Here is a 21175-nt window from a genome sequence, read left to right as displayed (position 1 = left end):
AGGAGACCTGTGAAGGGGTGGTGGTGGACACAGGGGAGGTAAAAGGAAGGGAGAATGGACAGGGGGAGCAGGCAAGGGGTGGTGATGGACAGCCAAGGAAAAAGAAAGAAAGAAAGCGACTAAGGAGAGAGAGAGAGAGAAATAAAGAGAGACACACACACATATATTCTAGCACCCGTTAAATGTAATGGGCTATAAGACTAGTTTCTTTAATAAGACATTAACTATTTTTTCTGCGGCCCTCCAAGTACCTACAAATCCAAAATGTGACCCCGCAAAGGGTTTGAGTTTGAGACCACTGATATAAACCCAGCTCCTTACTAAATGTAGATGTTAAAATTATAGCAAAAATTCTGGCAGTACGATTAGGTAAACTACTCCCTAACTTGATTCATATAGATCATTCAGGCTTTATACAACAAGACAAGTAGGTGACAATATTCGACTTACTTTACATTTGATGTGGCAAGTAAAGAAAAATCGGGATCAGGCGATTTTGATGGCGATCGATGCTGAGAAAGCTTTCGATCGGGTATCTTGGGATTTTTTGTGGGCTGTTATGGAAAAGATGGGATTGTGGGGACCTTTTAACGTATGGGTTAAATCGTTATATCATGAGCCCCGAGCATATCTTTGGATTAATTAGATCTATACAGAATTTTTATCTATTGCTAGGGGTACACGTCAGGGCTGCCCGCTCTCCCCATTACTTTTTGCCTTATCTATTGAATCATTAGCAATTTTTATTAGAAATCATCCCCGACTGAAGGGGATTCAGATTGCTGGCATTGATCATCGTATAGCCCTATTTGCCGATGATATCCTTTTATATATAGGAGAGCCAAATTATACAGTGGGACTTTTTAGTGCAAATTTTCGAGGAATTTAGAGGTGTCTGGATTTAAGATCAATTTAGATAAGACCGAAATTATGAATCTTACTTTAGAACCATTAAAGGTATTGGATCTCCAGCGCCTATTCCCATTTAAATGGACACCTAAGGGTATAAAGTATCTAGGTATTCATTTATCAACAGATTTGGACATTCTATATGAGACTAATTATGGATCGATTCTCCGAAAAATTTGGTTGATTCTACAACGTTGGAATGGGTTGTGGCTGTCTTGGGGGGGACATATTGCCGTCCTCCAGATGAATGTGCTACCCCGGTTATTATTTTTGTTCCAGACTCTTCCGATCCCCCTGCCTACTCGGTTGTTTAAGATTATGCAGGCAGAATTTAGAAAATTTATTTGGGTAAATAAAATACCTAGGGTGATGTGGTTAAATAAAGCTCGAGGGGGTAAAAGTGTCCCTAATCTTAGATGGTATTATCAAGCAGCACAAATATGGATGATACTGGACTGGGAATTGAACACACATAAATGGGGTGTTTTGATAGAAAAATCTCTAATCCCTCAGCATAATTTGTCTACTGCACTTTGGTCCTCACAGACAATTCGACAATGGAAATTAGAAACTGATAATCCCTATGTAATACATTTATTAACTTTGTGGAGTAAACTGTGAAAGGAATGTAATAATGGGGTAATATCTTCCATTTTGGCCTCATTAAGGGATGAACCCCAATTTAAGGTGGGCAAAACTAACTCAGTATTTGAAAAATGGGGACAGAACGGAATGATTACCTTTCGAGATCTTTTAAGTACATGGACTCTGATTACGTTCAAATCCTTACTATATACCCCAGGAGTTAAGCCGGGGGACTATTTGGCATATTTACAAGTTAAGCATTATGTGTTGGCTCAGGATTGGGATAAAATTTTATTCTCTGAAACTGAACATTTAGAGAAATTATGGATAATACTACAGAAGGTGCCAAGGATTATCTCAGTTATATATAAATATCTACAGGGGAGAGAAATACCTAAACTCACTTATAGACGCTGGGAAAGAGATTTACATTGTGTATTTACTGTTAAAGAGTGGGATACCATCTGTGAAGAAGTATGTAGAGTATCTGTTTGCGTGTTAATTCAAGAAAATGCATATAAAATACTGAGTCGCTGGTATTATATTTCAGAACGACTCCACAAGATGTATCCCCAGATTTCTGTAAGTTGTTGGCGTTGCCACAACGGAGTAGGCAATTTTCTTCATATATGTTGGGAATGCCCTATATTAACACCTTGTTGGACCAAAGTAGTGGATTTTTTGTCCCATCTACTGGGGGGGTCTTGGTTCCCAATACTCCTCAATGTTGCCTACTAGAGTTGTCTACTAACTGTGAGAATAAATGGCAAATAACATTTATTACGTATGGGCTAGCAGTGATTAGATGTCTTATAGCTGCTTATTGGAAACAACCCTAGGTACCAGATGAATATGAATGGAGAATGAAATTTTTAATGATAGGGAAGATGGAAATTTATGTAGCTAAGCGTAGAGGGCAATACCAACAATCACTACAAACCTGGACTGTTATTAATAAAAAATTGAACCTATTGAATGTATAACATCATAAAGAGAACTTGATTCCAAAATATATACTTGATATATATATACTTGTCACCTTAGACTCTTCTCTATCCTTCAACGAACATCTCCAATCCCTGGTGAAGAAATGCTTCTTCTGCCTTCACATGCTAAGGAAAGTCAGACCCTATTTTCACCAAAAACACTTCGCAGTCCTAGTACAATCCATCATCCTCTCCAGATTGGATTATTGCAATTCTATCTACCTCAGCCTAACCAAGAAAAGCCTCCACAGACTTCAGCGGATTCAGAACGCCGCAGCTAAGCTTGTTTTCGCGAAAAGCAAATTTGATCACGTCTCACCACTCCTGTCTAAGCTCCATTGGCTCCCAGTAATCCCCAGGATCCACTTCAAATGTGCGTGTCTGGCCTACAAGATCCTACATGGCATCCTTCCTGCCGTTATCCCTCTATCCTGGAACTCCCCAACCCCTACTTCCTCCAGATCCTCCCAAATTTTTAAACTATCCTTCCCTTCCATAAAAGGTATTTCCCATGTAGGCAAACTTGGGTCATCCCTCCCCTTTAGAATCACTGAGATCTGGAATAACCTCACCTCCCCTCTCCGAACCTCAAGCTCCCTCCAACTCTTCCGCAAACACCTAAAAACCTGGCTATTCTCAAAACTGTAACACTTCCCCCCTCTTAGGCCTCTCACCTTCCCCCTTTACACCTAACTCTTTAATCTCTCCACTGTAGTTCCTCTCTCATCTTTCTTCCTGTAAACCGTGCCGAGCTCCGCATTCGTGGAGATGGTGCGGTATATAAACCCAAGGTTTAGTTTAGTTTAGTTTATTAGGGCGGGGGAGGGATTGATTTGAAATGATATAAAGCTAAATGTATTTATTGTAATTATTACCTTTGATGTTGATGTATTGTAAAAGTGGATTTGTTTTTCTTTTTCCACATTAGCTGTTTTAATGATGTTTAAAACTTTAATAAAATTTGACAATTTGAAAAAAGAGACTTAATCTCAAGACTCCTTAATAGGCTCTTGCATGTCAATGGTCTCAAGCTCGCTACATTGTCTTAACACTTTACACTTTAACAATCTCTTTAGTGCTGGATGAGCTCTTTCTTGCCTTCTTGGAGGATTTTGTTTCACTTCCACATCAGAAGATTCTGACCATGCACTCATCCTCCTACACTTGCAGGGTTTATCTAAATGGTATTTGCACTTAAAGTTGCTAATCTACTGAACCAGATTCTTTCTATCTATATCTTTTGGAACTCTGAGCAATTTACGATGCTCTTGCAATATTTCAGCACATTGTGACTATCTACATCCTCCTAATTCCCACGGTCGTTCAGGTTGCAATCTGTTACATAAACAAGTAAGGAGACATGGGTTCTCTCCTTCTTTGTCACCATACCCAGAAGACTTGGAGCTGGGCGATTGCTCACAATATATTTTTGAAAGCAGTGTGCATTCAAGGGAAGAAGTATTCTCTTGCAGACAGATTCAGCGGGTTTCTTCAGTCACAGCGAGTGGATGGTCAACTCTGCAGTTCTGTATCACATATTATTTCTTTGGAGGACTCCTCAGATAGGCCTGTTTGCATTCCCCTACAATCACATGTTGCCTCCATTTTGCTCCAGGCAGTATTCTCCCCAATGCCTGGAACTTGATGCATTTCTTCTGGATTGGACACACAAGTTTCTTTATGCATTTCCTCCAATCCCTCTCATCTTCGAGACGCTTGTCAAGCTCAAGCAGGAATTGGTCACCATGATTCTGTTGACCCTCTGTGGCCTGGGCATCCTTGGTTCTCTCTTCTACTCAGCTCAGTATCAAGGAACCAATGCCTCTTCAGATTTTTCCATCTCTTCTAATGCAGAGTCATGGATATCTTCTGCATATCAAACTAAAGGCTTTACACCTAACAGCTTGGTACCTCTCATCCCATCAGATGCATCTTAGAAGTGTCAGGAAAACCGTTTACGCAGCAGTGTTCCAGCAGAAATGGACATGGTTTTCCACTTGGTTTTCTTTTCATGGTCAGACTGCTGTATTCACCTCTATATCTGCAATATTAGATTTCTTTTACATTTAACCAATTTAGGTCTCAAGACCACTTTGATTCGAGTTCATCTTAGTGCTCTCAATGCTTTTCACAGCTCAGTTGAGTGAGCAAAGGAGAGGCAAGGGAGAGCGAAGGAGAGCAGAAGGGAGCAGGAGAAAATACTAATGGGGCAGCGGCGAGAGTAGCTCCGCCCACCCCCACCGTGTCAGCAGAAATCGACCGGGCTCCTCCATGAAAGGAGTCGAGCCAACGGCGCGCAGCAAAGGCGCTCGCCTTAACGAGAGCGCCTCAAGAAGGGCCAAGTCTTTAACACAAGGATACCAAGGAGGCAGCAAGGTAAGGGCCACACAACAAACTGTACAGTTAACACACAACTAACTTTACAGTAGGGTCCACACAACAAACTGTACAGTTAACACACAACTAACTACAGTTAACACATCTAAACAAGCTAGCAGGCAGACCAGCTAGCACACAGCTAGCAACAGCTAGCACCCAGCAGAAACACAAGCTATCAGGCAGACCAGCTAGCACCCAGCAGAGACACAACACCAGCACCACCAAACAGGCCCAACAGACATGGCCAGGAGTACCCAGTAGTCGCACAACCAGACAGACCCAGTTGAGGACACAAACAGGCAGTCCCAGCAGACAACACAGCTAACCAAATTAGCAGTTAACACAATAGTAGTCGCACAACCAGGCAGACCCAGCAGACCACACAACTAACTAACTACAATAACATAGCTAATCAGGCAGACCAGAGTAAACGTCCAACAAGTGATAAGATCAAGAATGGCAGGGAAGACTAGAAGCACCAAGATTGCAATCAAAACCAGCGTTCCAGTTGCCGAAGAGATCCAGAGGACGGCCACAGTCTCCGTGCAGACTGAGGAGGACCCCCGATGGATGACGGAGGTCTCTGTGTAGACCGAAACTGCGCCCCAGCTGAAGACTTCGGTTTCTGTACAGACGGAAGAAGTCATCCAGCAACAGCCTGACGGAGACATCCTGCAAGAGCTGATGAGTCTGATGGAAGAAGTGATGTGCCTGAGAAGTATTCAGGAAGATGAGGCGTTCATCGATGAAGTCCTCCAAGAGCTGTTCCAAGTCTCTGAGCAAGCACATGAAGACAGGACCATCTTCGAGACGCTCGAACTGACCAGACATACAGCACTGGAAGTAACGGTTGGGGTACAAAAACAGACTACAGACATTGACACCTGGCAGCTAGTCACCTCTGCAAGCAAACACAGAAGGCAGTCTTCCTTCTTCATGGAAGCACAGCAGCCAGATTCCAGCTTCTACAAGAAAGACCTGCCAGCAGAATTCAGGAGGATATCCAGGAGTGTGATCTTGAGGCATAGCGGAAGACCCCAGCTCCAGAAGCAACGAAGCCCCCAGCTCCAGAAGCAATGGATCAATGCAGAGTGATTGTCATTAGGGACTCCCTGCTGCGAGGTACTGAGGGACCAGTATGTAGACCAGATCTACAATCAAGAGAAGTTTGCCGTCTGCCAGGAGCCAGGATCCGGGATGTGACTGCCTGCTTAGAAAGACTGCTTAGACATCGAAGAGGGAGTGGAAAATATGAAAAAGGATCTGCAAAAGTTAGAGGAATGGTCTAATGCCTGGCAACTAAAATTCAATGCAGAGTAATGCATTTGGGGATTAATAATAGGAAGGAACCGTATATGCTGGGAGGAGAGAAGCTGATATGCACGGACGGGGAGAGGGATCTTGGGGTGATTGTGTCCGAAGATCTAAAGGCGAAAAAACAGTGTGACAAGGCAGTGGCTGCTGCCAGAAGGATGCTGGGCTGTATAAAGAGAGGCGTAGTCAGTAGAAGGAAGAAAGTGTTGATGCCCCTGTACAGGTCATTGGTAAGGCCCCACTTGGAGTATTGTGTTCAGTTTTGGAGACCGTATCTGGCGAAGGACGTAAGAAGACTTGAGGCGGTCCAGAGGAGGGCAATGAAAATGATAGGAGGCTTGCGCCAGATGACGTATGAGGAGAGACTGGAAGCCCTGAATATGTATACCCTAGAGCAGGGGTGCCCACACTTTTTGGGCTTGCGAGCTACTTTTTAAATGACCAAGTCACAATGATCTACCAACAATAAAATTTTAAAAAAACACAACGCACACTGTACGCATAGAAAATGTTAATCATCATTCCTATTCCAGGGTTTTCAAAGAGATCAAAGCAGATGACTCTATGCACTATCACTTCAGTAACAACCATACAAAAATAGACAAATATACCCCCTCCCTTTTTACTAAACCACGTTAGCAGTTTTTAGTGCAGGGAGCTGCGCTGAATGCTCAGCGCTGCTCTCGACACTCCTAGGCTCCCTGCGCTAAAAACCTCTATTGCGGTTTAGTAAAAGGGGACCTTAGTGTAAAATATAGACAGCAGATATAAATTCAGACACATTTTGATCACTAAATTTAAAATAAAATCATTTTCCCTACCTTGTCTGGTGATTTCATGAGTCTCTGGTTGCACTTTCTTCTTCTGACTGTGCATACAATCTTTCTTCCCTTCTTTTAGCCTGTATGCTTCCTCTCCTCCAGACCTCATTCCTTCCTCCCAACTTTTCCTTCCTCTTCCCTGCCCTTTCTTTCTCTCTGCCTCCTTTTCATTTTTTTCTGTTTATCTTCTTTCCTTCTGTCTCCCTGCCTGCCCTTTTTCTTTCTTTCTCCCTGCCCTCCCCCAAGCCACTGCCATTACCATCGGGGACCAAGACCCAAACGCCACCAATAACAGGCCCCAAGCTCTCCCTGCTTCGGCCAACCAGCATTCCTCTCCCCGACGTCAATTCTGCCGTCGGGAAGAGGAAGGCTGATCAGCCCAAGATCGTGATCAACCTATTGGGGGAAATGCTGCCGGGTCCTGCCTTTGCGGAAACAGAAAGTAGGCAGGACCCGGCAGGAAGAAGAACAAATGCTTCACTAACCTGTCTCCCGCATTAGCCCGTAGCGAACGCTTGCTTCAGGGCTCTCAACATGTGCGCGCCGGCTTCCCTTCTCCCCTCCCCCCCGGACATAACTTCTGGTTTCGGAGGGAAGAGAAGAGAAGCCGGCACGCACACTTTAGAGCCCGGAGCATAAGTTCGCTACGGGCTGAAATCTCCAAGCCGGTTTTTTGTTCAGCAGCGGCAGATGACAGCTGGGCGGATCGCCCAGCTAAAAGGCCCTAGGGAGAAAGAACACTGGAGAGGAAGGCTGATCGGCCCGTAGATCAGGACGGCAACACGAGTCTATCACAGAGCCCGGGATAGGCTCCGCGATCGACTCGCGTTGCCTTCCTGAGCTACTGGTCGATCGCGATCGACGCGTTGGGCACCCCTGCCCTAGAGGAAAGGAGAGACAGGGGAGATATGATTCAGATGTTCAAATACTTGAAGGGTATTAACTTAGAACGAAATCTTTTCCAGAGTAAGGAAAATGGTAAAACCAGAGGACATAATTTGAGGTTGAGGGGTGGTAGATTCAGGGGCAATGTTAGGAAATTCTACTTTACGGAGAGGGTAGTGGATGCCTGGAATGCACTCCTGAGAGAAGTGGTGGAGAGTAAAACTGTGACTGAGTTCAAAGAAGCGTGGGATGAACACAGAGGATTTAGAATCAGAAAATAATATTAAATATTGAACTAAGGCCAGTACTGGGCAGACTTGCACGGTCTGTGTCTGTATATGGCCATTTGGTGGAGGATGGGCTGGGGAGGGCTTCAATGGCTGAGAGGGTGTAGATGGGCTGGAGTAAGTCTTAACAGAGATTTCGGCAGTTGGAACCCAAGCACAGTACTAGGTAAAGCTTTGGATTCTTGCCCAGAAATAGCTAAGAAGAAAAAATTTAATTTGAATCAGGTTGGGCAGACTGGATGGACCATTCGTGTCTTTATCTGCCATCATCTACTATGTTACTATGATTAAGCCCCAAGACTACTACACGATGCTCCTCATCCACGTTGGGACGAACGACGACGCCAGGAACTCCCCGGAGAAGATACCTGAAGACTTTAGTGCCCTGGGTGAGAAGCTGAAGCTGATGGAAGCGCAGGTGGTCTTCTCCTCCATCCTTCCAGTAAGAGACAAGGGGAGAGCTAGGGAAGAACGTATCCAGAGGACAAATGAGTGGCTATGCGGATGGTGCAAAGAAATGAACTTCGGCTTCCTGGACCACGGTGAGGCACTTCAAGGACTGCAGGGATCAGACAGGCTACACCTGACCAGAAGAGGGAAGAACGTCTTTGAACGACGTCTAGCTCGCCTGCTCCGAAAGGCTTTAAACTAGTTGAGCTGGGAGAGGGGACCCACTCTCATCCTATTAGGGTAAACTACTCCATTTTTGAGTCTGAGGTAAGAATTTGCGACAAAGGCAATACTAAGGTAAGTATTTGTGTCAAAGGCAGTACTGAGGGGGGCAAACTAACTCAAACGGGAAAATCTCCATGCAAACCGGACAAACTTAGAGATTGGACAGCCATGTATGTTAATGCACATAATTTGGGCAATAAAATTCTGGAACTGGAAACAGAAATGAGAAGTGCCGACCTAGATGTGGTGGCGATAACGGAAACCTGGTTCTCGGAGTCCCATGGATGGGATATGGCTATACCAGGATATAACTTACTCCGTTGAGACAGAGAAGGCAAAATAGGGGGAGGAGTAGCACTCTACATTAGAAAGGACATCAAAGTTACTAGGATCACAGACATCAAATATACGGGAAAATCCCTCTGGGTAAACTTTGCCAGGGGCAACAACAAATGCCTGTATCTTGGTGTTGTATACAGACCTCCAAGACAACAGGACAACATAGACAAAGAATTAATTGAAGACATCGAGACCATCACTCTGCGTGGAGACACAGTGCTGTTGGGGGACTTCTGTATGCCTGATGAACAAACTTTCAGCTATGACCAGTTGGAGCAGGAGGCTACTAGCCTCCATATGGGGAGCATGCCTCAAACCAATGGTATTGGAACTCACCAGGGATCAGGCGATTCTGGACCTGTTACTCACCAATGGAGACAGTGTCACAGAAGTTTCTGTAGGAGATGCTTTGGCCTCCAGCGACCACAACATGGTGTTGTTTCACCTCAGGAAGGGATTCACTAGGTCAAATACATTGACAAAGGTCCTTAACTTTAAGGGAGCTAACTTCCAGAGCATGGGAGATTTTGTCTATGAGGCACTGCAAAACCAAGACACGACAGACAGTGTGGAGGTTCTGTGGTCGACTCTGAAATCTACCCTGCAAGAAGCAACCAACCTCTACATAAAAATTGAGTAAACGACGGAGAAATAATAGACCCCAGAGGTTCTCCGCGGAGATTTCAAAACTTGTAAAGCAAAAGAAAAATCATTTATATCCTACAAATAATCACAACGACCGGAAGCTAAAGAAACCTATCTGGTAAAATCTAGAACTGTTAAAAAAGCAGTCAGGGATGCCAAACTCTGGATGGAAGAAAATATAGCTAGGCAGGTTAAAAAAGGGGATAAATCCTTTTTCAAGTATTTTAGCGACAGAAGAAAGAACACAGATGGGATTGTGCGCCTAAGGAAACCCAACAGTAACTTTGTAGACTCGGACTCAGATAAAGCTGAACTACTCAACAGCTATTGTTAGGAGACTTCAATATGCCAGATGCAGACTGGAACACCCTCTCCGCGACTACGAGTGGTAGCAAAAGAATATTGACCACCATAAAGGGTGCACAACTCAATCAAATGGTATTAGAGCCCACCAGGGAAAAGGCAATACTGGACCTGGTACTCACAAATGGAGACAGTGTCTCGGAAGTATCAGTGGGAGACACGCTGGCCTCTAGTGACCACAACATGGTTTGGCTCAACCTCAGGAAAGGCTTCTCTAAATCAAACTCAGCAACGAGGGTCCTCAACTTTAGGGGCGCAAACTTTGACCATATGAGAGACTTTGTCCATCAGGAGCTGCAAAATCATGCAGAAATTGACAATCCGGAAACTATGTGGTCATATATAAAATCCATTCTGAACGAAGCATCTAACCGCTACATAAATACAGTAAGCAAACACCGGAGAAACAAAAAACCACAATGGTTCAGCAATGAAATTTCTGGCCTCATTAAAAAGAAAAAAGAAGCATTTATCACCTACAAACATCTTGGAAAAAAGGAGGCAAAAGAAGACTATCTGGCCAGATCTAGAGCTGTCAAGAAAGCAGTCAGAGAAGCCAAACTTCAAACAGAAGAAGATCTAGCACGGAATATTAAAAAGGGGGACAAATCATTCTTCAGGTACATTAGTGACAGGAAGAGAAACAAAGATGGGATAGTACGCCTTAGGCAATCAGACGGAAACTACGCAGAATCTGATAATACCAAGGCAGAACTGCTAAACGAATACTTCTGCTCAGTATTCACCTGTGAAGCGCCAGGAGCTGGTCCACAACTACAGCAAATAGACATCCAAAATGACCTGTTTCATGATTACGAGTTTACACCCAGTAGCGTCTACCACGAACTTTCAAGACTCAAAGTAGACAAAGCCATGGGACCAGACAATCTACACCCCAGGGTACTCAGAGAGCTGAGTGAAGTTCTGGCTGAACCACTAGCCGTGCTCTTCAATCTTTCCATGCGCACGGGAAAAGTACCCCTAGACTGGAAAACAGCTAACGTAATTCCACTTCACAAAAAGGGCTGCAGAACAGAGACAGAAAATTACAGACCGGTGAGTCTTACATCCATAGTGTGCAAACTCATGGAAACACTGATCAAACAGAATCTTGACAAAATTCTAGACGAAGAAAACTTACGTGATCCACACCAACACGGATTTACCAGGGGAAGGTCCTGCCAAACTAATCTGATTGACTTCTTTGACTGGGTAACCAGTCATCTGGATGCCGGGGAGTCCCTAGATGTGATATATTTGGACTTCAGCAAAGCTTTTGATAGCGTCCCACACCGCAGGCTGTTGAACAAACTAAAATCGATGGGATTAGGAGATACATTCACTACATGGGTAAAGGATTGGCTAGATGGTAGGATTCAAAGGGTGATGGTAAACGGTACCCCCTCCAAAACGTCAGCTGTGACGAGTGGAGTACCTCAGGGCTCCGTCTTAGGGCCGATACTATTCAATTTATTCATAGGAGATTTGACCCAAGGACTTAGAGGAAAAGTATCACTGTTTGCCGACGACGCCAAACTATGCAACATAGTAGGCAAAAGCAGTGTACCTGACTTTATGACGCAGGACCTACGACAGTTGGAACAGTGGTCATCAACTTGGCAACTAAGCTTCAATGCCAAAAAATGTAAAGTAATGCACCTAGGCAAAAAAAACCCACACAGAACTTACACACTAAATGGTGAAACCTTGTCCAGTACCACGATAGAACGTGATTTAGGAGTGATCATTAGCAATGATATGAAGGCTGCAAATCAGGTGGAGAAGGCTTCGTCCAAAGCAAGACAAATGATGGGCTGCATCCGTAGGGGTTTTGTCAGCAGAAAACCTGAAGTCATAATGCCACTGTACAGATCCATGGTGAGACCTCATCTCGAGTATTGTGTTCAATTCTGGAGACCACACTACCGGAAAGATGTGTTGAGAATTGAATCGGTTCAGCGAATGGCTACCAGGATGGTCTTGGGGCTCAGGGATCTCACATATGAAGAAAGACTAAAAAAACTGCGGATGTACTCGCTGGAGGAGCGAAGAGAGAGGGGGGACATGATTGAGACCTTTAAGTATATCACGGGGCGTATAGAGATGAAAGATGATATCTTCAGTCTTACAGGGCCCTTGATAACCAGAGGACACTCGCTGAAAATCAGGGGAGGGAAATTTCAGGGTGATGCTAGAAAGTACTTCTTCACCGAAAGGGTGGTCGATCATTGGAACGAGCTGCCTCAGCAGGTGATTGAGGCCAACAGCGTGTCAGATTTTAAGAGAAAATGGGATATTCTAATGGGATCAATAGGGGAGTAAAAGTCAGGGAGTAGGTCATTGGTATGGGCAGACTCGATGGGCTATAGCCCTTTTCTGCCGTCAATTTCTATGTTTCTATGTTTCTATTTCTGCTCAGTCTTTACCTGTGAGGCACCGGGATCCGGACTGCAACTACAGACAAGGGGGTGCTCGGAGGACCCGTTCCGGGATTTTGAATTTACCACGAGCAACATCTACTACGAGCTATCGAAGCTAAAAGTGAACAAAGCCATGGTACCGGATAATCTACACCCCAGAGTACTTCGGGAATTGAGAGATGTCCTGGCAGAGCCGTTAGCCGCGCTTTTCAATCTCTCCTTAAGCAAGGGAAAAGTCTTCTTGGACTGGAAAACTGCTAACATCATTCCGCTCCACAAAAAGGGATGCAGGTCAGAGGCTGAAAATTACAGACCAGTGAGTCTCACATCAATAGTATGGAAACGTTGATTAAAAACAGATTGGATACGATTCTGGATGATGAAAGACTGAGGGATCCCCATCTACATGGATTTACGAAGGGAAGGTCTTGTCAATCCAATCTGATAAGCTTCTTTGGGTAACAAAACAACTGGATAGGGGAGAGTCCCTGGATATCGTGTATTTAGACGTCAGTAAGGCTTTTGATAGTGTCCCACACCTTAGGTTATTAAACAAGATGAATACGATGGGACTAGGAGAAACATTGACTGCATGGGTTAAAGACTGGCTTAGTGATAGACTTCAAAGGGTGGTGGTAAATGGTACTCCCTCAGAAACATCAGAAGTGACCATTGGAATGCCGCAGGGCTCGGTCTTGGGTCCGATACTATTTAATATCTTTGTAAGGGATCTGCCTCGGAGACTTAGAGGTAAAATTACATTATTTGCTGATGACGCTAAGCTATGCAACGTTGTGGGCAGCGCAACCGAGCCCGACACTATGAGGCAGGACCTACGTTTACTGGAACAATGGTCTAATACTTGGCAACTGAGTTTTAATGCCAAAAAGTGTAAGGTTATGCACCTTTGTAGCGGTAACCTCTGCAGAACATACACCCTGAATGGAAAACTTAACAAGAACTGTTGCAGAACGGGACCTGGGTGTAATCATTAGTGAAGATTTGAAAACTGCCAATCAGGTGGAGAAAGCTTCAACCAAGGCTAGACAAATGCTGAGTTGCATCCGAAGAAGTTTTATCAGCCGAAAGCCTGAAGTAATAATGCCGTTGTACAGGTCATTGGTGAGACCTCATCTGGAGTACTGTGTTCAGTTTTGGAGGCCACATTATCAAAAGGATGTGAAGAGAATGGAGTCGGTTCAGCAAATGGCCACCAAGATGGTCTCAGGGCTTAAGGATCTCCCATATGAAGAACGTCTAAGCAGGCTGCAGCTATATTCTCTTGAAGAACGCAGAAAGAGGGGAGACATGATAGAGACATTCAAATATCTCATGGGCCGTATTGAGGTGGAGGAAAATATCTTTTTCCTTACTAGTCCCATGGCAACAAGAGGACATCTGCTCAAACTCAAGGGTAAGAGATTTCATGGTGACATCAAAAAATACTTCTTCACCGAAAGGGTGATTGATTGATGGAATGATCTTCCACGTCAGGTAGTTGAGGCCAGTAAAGCGCTCGACTTCAAGGGACGATGGGATAAACATGTGGATTCGCTCCAGGGAAATGCTTAGAAGGAGGGTTCTTGTTGAGGGAGGGTTCTTTGAGTGGGCAGACTTGTTGGGGCGAAGGCCCTTTTTTGCCGTCATACTCTTATGTTTCTATGTAGACATCTAACTGCTTATCCTATTTTGTCCAGATTCATTAATAGACCTTTTCAAGGTCAAATCACCTTTCATACCACCTCCAGTAGTTTGTGATCTCAATGTTGTTCTCTCTGGACTTATGAAGTCTTCTTTTGAACCAGTGTCTTCGACTTATCTGGAATGCCTCACTTGGACAGTGGTCTTTTCTCTCCTCCACCCCTATTAGCAACATGTCTCCCTCTCTCTCTCACTGTCCATCTATCTTGAGAGATCCAGGCATCTTTCCCACCCCCTCTACTGCCACATCCAACATTTCTCCCTCTCTTATCCCCAGGATCATGTGCAGCATTTCTCACCACTGCCCACCAGTCCCATGCCCATTTCTCCCATCACATTTCTCCCTCCATCACTATGTCCAACATTCTTCTCCCTTGCATCCCATTCAATCTGTCCCTCTGTTCCCTCTTCATCACCATATCCAACATTCCTCCCTCTCATCCTTATATTTCTCATGCATATCTACCTCACTCCTCTCTCTGACCAATTTTCATCTTTCTTCCTTTCCCCATGTTCACCATCTTTTTACCTCTCACTCAGTCATGCCCAACAATTCTCCCTTTCTATTCCCTCCCTCCTGTGTTTCAAGTTAGTGCCCCCTTCCTTCTGTGCCCCATGTTCATGCCCCCTCCCTGCCTTCTGTGTCCCGAGTTCGTATCCCCCCTCCCTGCCTTTCCTTCTTCCCCCCCTCCCCTCTCCTTCCCCTGTGCCATCAGATATCCTTCCTGTCCTTCGCTATACTCCAAAGCTTGCTTCTTTGGGTTGCGGTATCGGAATTGACTCTCACATGCTGACTGCCACTAACCCAGAAATCTCCACTATCCGGAGAGACTTCTGAGTCAGTGGCAGGCAGCATATGGGAATTTCTGCCAATACCCGCAATGAGATTTGACGCTGATTCCCCCCACCCTTCTCCTCGATACTGATTCGCCCTCCGCCTCTGACCTAAACAGCAGTGGTAAACAGGCTGCTCAGCAGTCTGCCCGCCAAAGCTTCCCTTTGCCATGCCATCAGTGATATCATCAGTGACGCAGCAGAGGGAAGGCTGTTGCTTTGACCTGGAGGAAACAAGGGAAGGCTGTTGCTTTGACCTGGAGGAAACAAATCCATTCAAAGCGATTCACCAAAGTGAATTGGTGAATCGATTCAAATGAATCGGGCAGCACCACCGCGTGCCCCCAATAAGTGGCTCATGCACTTGAGAAACACTGGCTTACAGCATTGGGGAGCAAACATTTTGCTCAACAGTTGCATTGAGAAACTGCTGTGCTTTATCACATGACTTCAATGTCCGGTAACTGCATCAATCCCTCAGTTTTACACACTCTTGCTCTTGCTCATGTACACTGAGGTACAGGCTTTTACACACTCTTGCTCTTGCTCATGTACACTGAGGTACAGGCTTTCTCACTTGTTACTGGAATGGTTTCTGTGTTGGAAATTCTGTCTGAGAAGATGAACTTAAATTTAATTTTAGACATGAGAAGTTTTTTACTGTTGTCTCACAAATGTCTCTCTTTCTCTATCCAACAAATCCTGCATCTAGAATGATGTGCAGTTTGGAGTAAATTTGGATGTCACAACTTACAGCAAAGGGAAGAGGGAAACCCACAATCCTCCAGGTCGAGCTCTGTCACTTGTTGTTTGGGACTATTATAAGGTACTTGGCATTAGAACTTGTAATTGAGTAGGCTAATTGTGGCCCTGAATCTGTAGTGCTTATGATAGGATTACCACTTCCCGATAAACTCTAGCTGCATATGGAGGGCCTCTGAGCATGAGCAGATGATGTCACACACATACACGCATGCTATAAGCCAGTGTTTCTCAACTCAGTCCTGGAGTTCCCCCTTGCCAGTCAGGTTTTCAGGGTATCCACAATGAATATGCATAAAAGAAATTTGCAGTGTATGGAGGCAGTATATGCAAATCAAGTTGATGCATATTCATTGTGGATATCTTGAAAACCTGACTGGCAAGGGGGTACTACAGGACCGAGTTGAGAAACACTGCTCTAAGCCTTCCAGATGCGACCGGAACTCGTCGCAGAAGAGAGGAGGCTTGCTGGAGGCGGGGGCAAGGCCAAGGTCGGAGCTTATCTTATATAAATGAACTGGGTGAGGCTGGAGACACGGCAGGGTAACCTGAGCTTATGAGTTGTGCTTTTTTGTTTGTTTGATTTTGTTTTCACAGAATGGCTGTTCTCTGAGATTGTTGAATCCCCAGGCCTTCTCTGTTACCGTGTGGAATTTTTTGTCAGTCTTACAGGAGCACTTTGGAAGCATGTGTGGAGCAAATATGTAAGTTTCGCTGGATTAGATTTTTTTTTATTTTTGCCTTTTTTTCATTGTAGAGTGTGATAATTCTTCATGATATGTAGTAGTCTCAGATTGAATTCAGTTGTGTCCTTTGCTTTCTTGTGAACTAGGCCTCAGCCTACAGAAACTTATTGGTAAACATAAACCTAATATTTCTTTACGTGATTACAGTTTTCTCTAGTAAATTTTCAGGTTAGGACTATTTAGAAACCTGTCAATTTCTAAATAATAGATTGGCTCAGCATCTCAGCAGTGAAACTGTACATTGCTAGGCAATATGACCAAGCAGTTTCCATATTCGTGGCTCAATCTCGAGCTAACCAGGATATGGAATACTGCAGAATCAATGCTAACAGTTCCTGGGAAACGTCGAGAAACAGGTTATGTGTAATAGCTGCCTGTTAAGTGATAAGCATGTGGTAGGCTGGTAAAACGCTTGATCTAGTGTGAAGAAATTGTGAGGAATCTGGTGAAGCAGATGCCCTGGAGATTATGAACATGCATATACTGTTTCCGAGATACTATGTTGGTGTAGTACTAGAGATGGTTTTCATGAGAAGGCAGCAGTACTTAAGTTACAGGTTGACTAGGTCTGTCATATAGGTAGGTTTTAAGGTTTTTTTTAATATTTATTTTATTTTACTTTTATTATCTTCTGTAAACCGCTCGGACCAGTGAAATGAACGAACGGTATAATAAGTTTAATAAACCATAACTTTGATTTCTGCCTCAAAAACCCCTCGATTTGACTCAAAATCGATTTGGGGTAGATTCCCCAGCCCCTAATCTATTGAATGTGGACATTAATTGTACTGGATCAGCGATTGTGTACCATGTGCTGTAATATGCCGGGGGGGGGGAGGGGGGAAAGGTGTTAACTTCGGACTTCGCCTCCTCTGTGTCCTCTTGGGCTGGGGAGCCTGCCTGGGAATGTGACTTCAGAAGAAAATCTCGCCTAGCAATCGTTAATTAAGGTGTGCTCCCCAACCCTTGTTTGAGGCATCTGTGGTGATGGTGAGTAGAGGAGGAGGAGACTGGAATGGATATCCTTGTTTAAGGAACAGAGATTGGATCCACCAAGAAAGAGAAGCTTTTATCTTGGGTGACAGAGAAATCAAGGTTGCCAATGACTGATCACTCTGAGTCCAATTGAGTTTGAGATGCAGGGGATGCATGTGGAACTAGAGCAAGGGATGAAGCCATGTGACCTAAGAGGCGCAAAACTCCGCATGCTGGGAGAGCGGAGGCCTGTCTCGTTTGTTTCGCCAGGGTGATGATTGCTTGATGACGTTCTTCCGATAGATAGGCTCTGGCAGAGACCGTGTCTAGTTGAGCCCCAATATACGTGAGACAGTACGTCGATTGGAGTTTTGATTTGTCAAAATTGATTATGAAACCCAGCACTTGTAGAGAGCGCATTATAGCTTGAATGATAAGAAGCAATTTGCTCTCTGGTGTTTACTACAAAGAGCCAGTCGTCTAAGTAAGGAAATACCATGTGATGATATCTTCTGAGGTCGGCTGCTACCACCACCAAACACTTTGTGAACACACATGGTGCTGATAATAGGCTTAAAAGCAGAACTTTGTACTGGTAATTTTTGTCGAGGAATTGAAATCTCAGAAATCTCCAATGGGAAGGATGAATAGGGATGTGAGTGTAAACATTTTTGAGATCTAAGGTGGCTAACCAGTCGTGTTGTCTGAGAAGAGGAAGAATTGCTGGAAATGAAATCATGCGAAATGTTTCTTGAGGTATGCATTTAGGGGACGAAGATCGAGAATAGGGCAGAGATCGTGTGTTTTCTTTGTTTTTTTGGGAATAAGGAAAAATCTTGAATAGAATCCCTGGTAATGTTGCTGTTTAGGGGCCTCTTCTATGGCATTGTTTTGAAGCAACAGGGAGATCTCCTTTGCTAATTGAGGTATATGATGATGCGGAATGTTGGATGGAAGCGGAAGACAAGATAGAGGATGGTTTGGAAGGAAATTGAGGGAGTATCCCTGGGAAATTATCTTGAGAACCTGAGTCTGTTGTGATGCTTTTCCATGCTGGGGAAAAACTGATTAGCTGACCCCCCTACTAATAGAGGGTCAAAAAGTAGGTATTGGTTTGAGCTGAGGAAGTTGGGTAGCTGAAGGCTGCTTACGCTCTCTTGGACGTTGCTTTTGAGCAATGCAGAAACCTGGGTCCTTGTAGGAGCGGTCCTGGAATAAGGGGTGAAGCGCCTCCAAGGATAGTACTGTTGAAAAAATTGTTGATGGTTTGATCTGCGATAAGTTGACGGATTAACCGATCCGCGATAAGGTTGGGATTGATCTATAAGGTGTTCGGAGAGCTCACGCATGGCTGCAGAATCTTCCATGAGTTGCAACACCGCAGCCTTTACTTTTTCCACATACAGGCTATCTCCCAAACAGGGGACATGAGCTAACCTGTCATGAAGATCTACTCTAAGGTCTAAAGCTTTGAGGCAAGCTGTGCAACGTGACGCAATAGCTACTGCAGTAATCTGAGAGGTCATATCATAAGCATTATAGTTAGTTTTTATTAAATAGAAAGTAGACTCTTGCAATGCCATATGAAGATTTGGAATTTCCTCCAAAGAAGCCGCCTCCAATTGTTGTAAGAAGGAATGCAGGAAATGTAGGATTTACAGTTGATTGGCCATGATTTTTGATGTGAGCATGGAGCCCTGATCGACTTTCTGTCCAATGGAATCAAGGAAACGATGATCTTTTCCAGGAGGCAAGTTGTATTGAGATTTTGAGGATTTTGATTTACGAATAGTGAATTCTAAAACCATAGAATGATGCGGTAACTGTTGCACATCATGTCCTGGCGCTTTCTCAACTCTGTATTTTAGTTCTAGTCTTCTGGAAGCTGTGGAAACTTGACTGTGGCTTTTGCCAGTTAGCCAGCTGCATATCTTGTAGCACTTGATGGACTGGAAGTTCAATGAGATCCTTAGATGGAGTTTGACAAGACTGAAGAATTGCTTGAAAATCTTTCTTATTATGTGGAGTGACAGCCTGGTTAAGACTTAGCAGACTAGAAACCTTTTGGAGAAATTTCAGATAAGAGTATACATCCTGCTTAAACTGTTGCAGTGACGTTTGCATATGGGCAGGAGGGTTACTATCCAGAGGAGGAGACTCCGGTGTATCATACCAGTCCTGAGTAGGCAACATCTGTTGTTGCAGTGAGGGACAAAGTGATGTACAGGGCGACCAAACCATATTTGTAGGATTAGAGAGAGACTTTGTTCTTAAAGGATCCTGAGGTGGATCCTGTTCTATGCAGTCAGGACACTGCTGAAAATCCACTGAGGTGGCCCTCATGAATCCTTGCAACAGTGAGAAAAAGTATACTACCATATTCATAGAACCCTGATCCTGTGAAGTGACTGTGTGAAGCAAATAAGGCATACACAACTGCTTTTGAGCTATAGGGCTGTTGGCCAATACTGGTGGAGAGATTGGGCCTTTAGCTCCAGTTTTTTTTTTTTTTTTTTAGGAAAAGAAGTAAAAGCTTTACCTTGAAACTCCTACTCTATCTCAGATGAGGACTGCAAGGCAGTAACAGTGCCTGCAGGAGGCCTCCATGTGTTACCTTTCAAGGTTGAAGCAGATGCGGACTGTTTCTGCTAGCCTCATGCTGTCTTCACACAAACCAGTGGGGGAGGTGTTTTGCAAGCCTCCAGATCCGACTGCTTCTTTGTGCTTGCTGTGTTTGCCATTATCTTTTTGTCCGATGGCAGTGACAGCAAAGGGCTTCCCTCCCTCGGTGGTACCTGACTTGGGCCCTGAGGGGGAGGAGCCATTGGTGAGGAGCTTTAGGCACCAGAATCGCTATTATGGCAGTCATCTTGGATTTCCCGATTTTGTTTTAAAAGCCTTCATCTGTTACAATGCCTCTTATTTTTGACAGAAAACAGTATAGATGGACTTCTCACGTAGGGATACTTTGGATTCATGTCAGATTTGTGGCAGATGCCTCTCTGAAGGGTGTCATTGTTTCACATGCCTTGCGGCACTTGAGGGGGCGGGACCTTTGGGCTTAGGTGCTCAGCTGGGCCAGAAATTCCAGCAGGAGCCAGAGAAAGCGGACTTGGCATCCCTGGCAAAACTCAGCCGCATGCTGTTAGACAAACATCAGAAGCTAGCGTGGGAGTCCCTGCCAGGACTCTCTGGGTAACCTGAGCAGTGGTTCACTCTCAAATTCATACTTATGATGTATGAAGGCTTTTAAAGTTTTTCAAATGCTAATCTAACCCCACAGGTCTCTCAGTGGAAGTAGCACCAGGGTTTTTAGTGAAATATTTAGGGTCTACCCGAAGGAGCTATGCAGATGTCAAGGGAACCCCAAGCTCTGGTGAACTCAGAGGAAGAAGGTTGAATCCATGCCTTTAATTTCTCATTCAGGATCCTCAGGTTTTGGAGATTCAGCATCCCGGGGGGGGGGAGGGGGGGGTGCTGTCCATGATCAGATGGGAGGGTGTGAAAGGGTGTGAAAGTTGTTCAAACCCAATATCCTACAAAATTTAA

General features: G+C 44.5%; 1 protein-coding gene across 2 annotated transcripts in view; it reads left to right on the top strand.

The window, feature by feature from the left end:
• RIOX1 (ribosomal oxygenase 1) overlaps window positions 1-21175 on the top strand; it is a 368994-nt gene that overhangs the window by 167123 nt on the left and 180696 nt on the right. For both annotated transcript variants that reach the window (XM_033936262.1, XM_033936263.1), the window contains exons 5-6: window positions 15856-15969; window positions 16503-16609. In XM_033936262.1, coding sequence (XP_033792153.1) covers window positions 15856-15969; window positions 16503-16609 — 221 coding nt within the window. The remainder of the gene's footprint in view (window positions 1-15855; window positions 15970-16502; window positions 16610-21175) is intronic.

Source organism: Geotrypetes seraphini, chromosome 3 (assembly GCF_902459505.1).
Source record: "Geotrypetes seraphini chromosome 3, aGeoSer1.1, whole genome shotgun sequence".
In the NCBI taxonomy this organism is placed as follows: Eukaryota; Metazoa; Chordata; class Amphibia; order Gymnophiona; family Dermophiidae; genus Geotrypetes; species Geotrypetes seraphini.
This window is presented reverse-complemented; position numbering and strand designations above follow the sequence as displayed.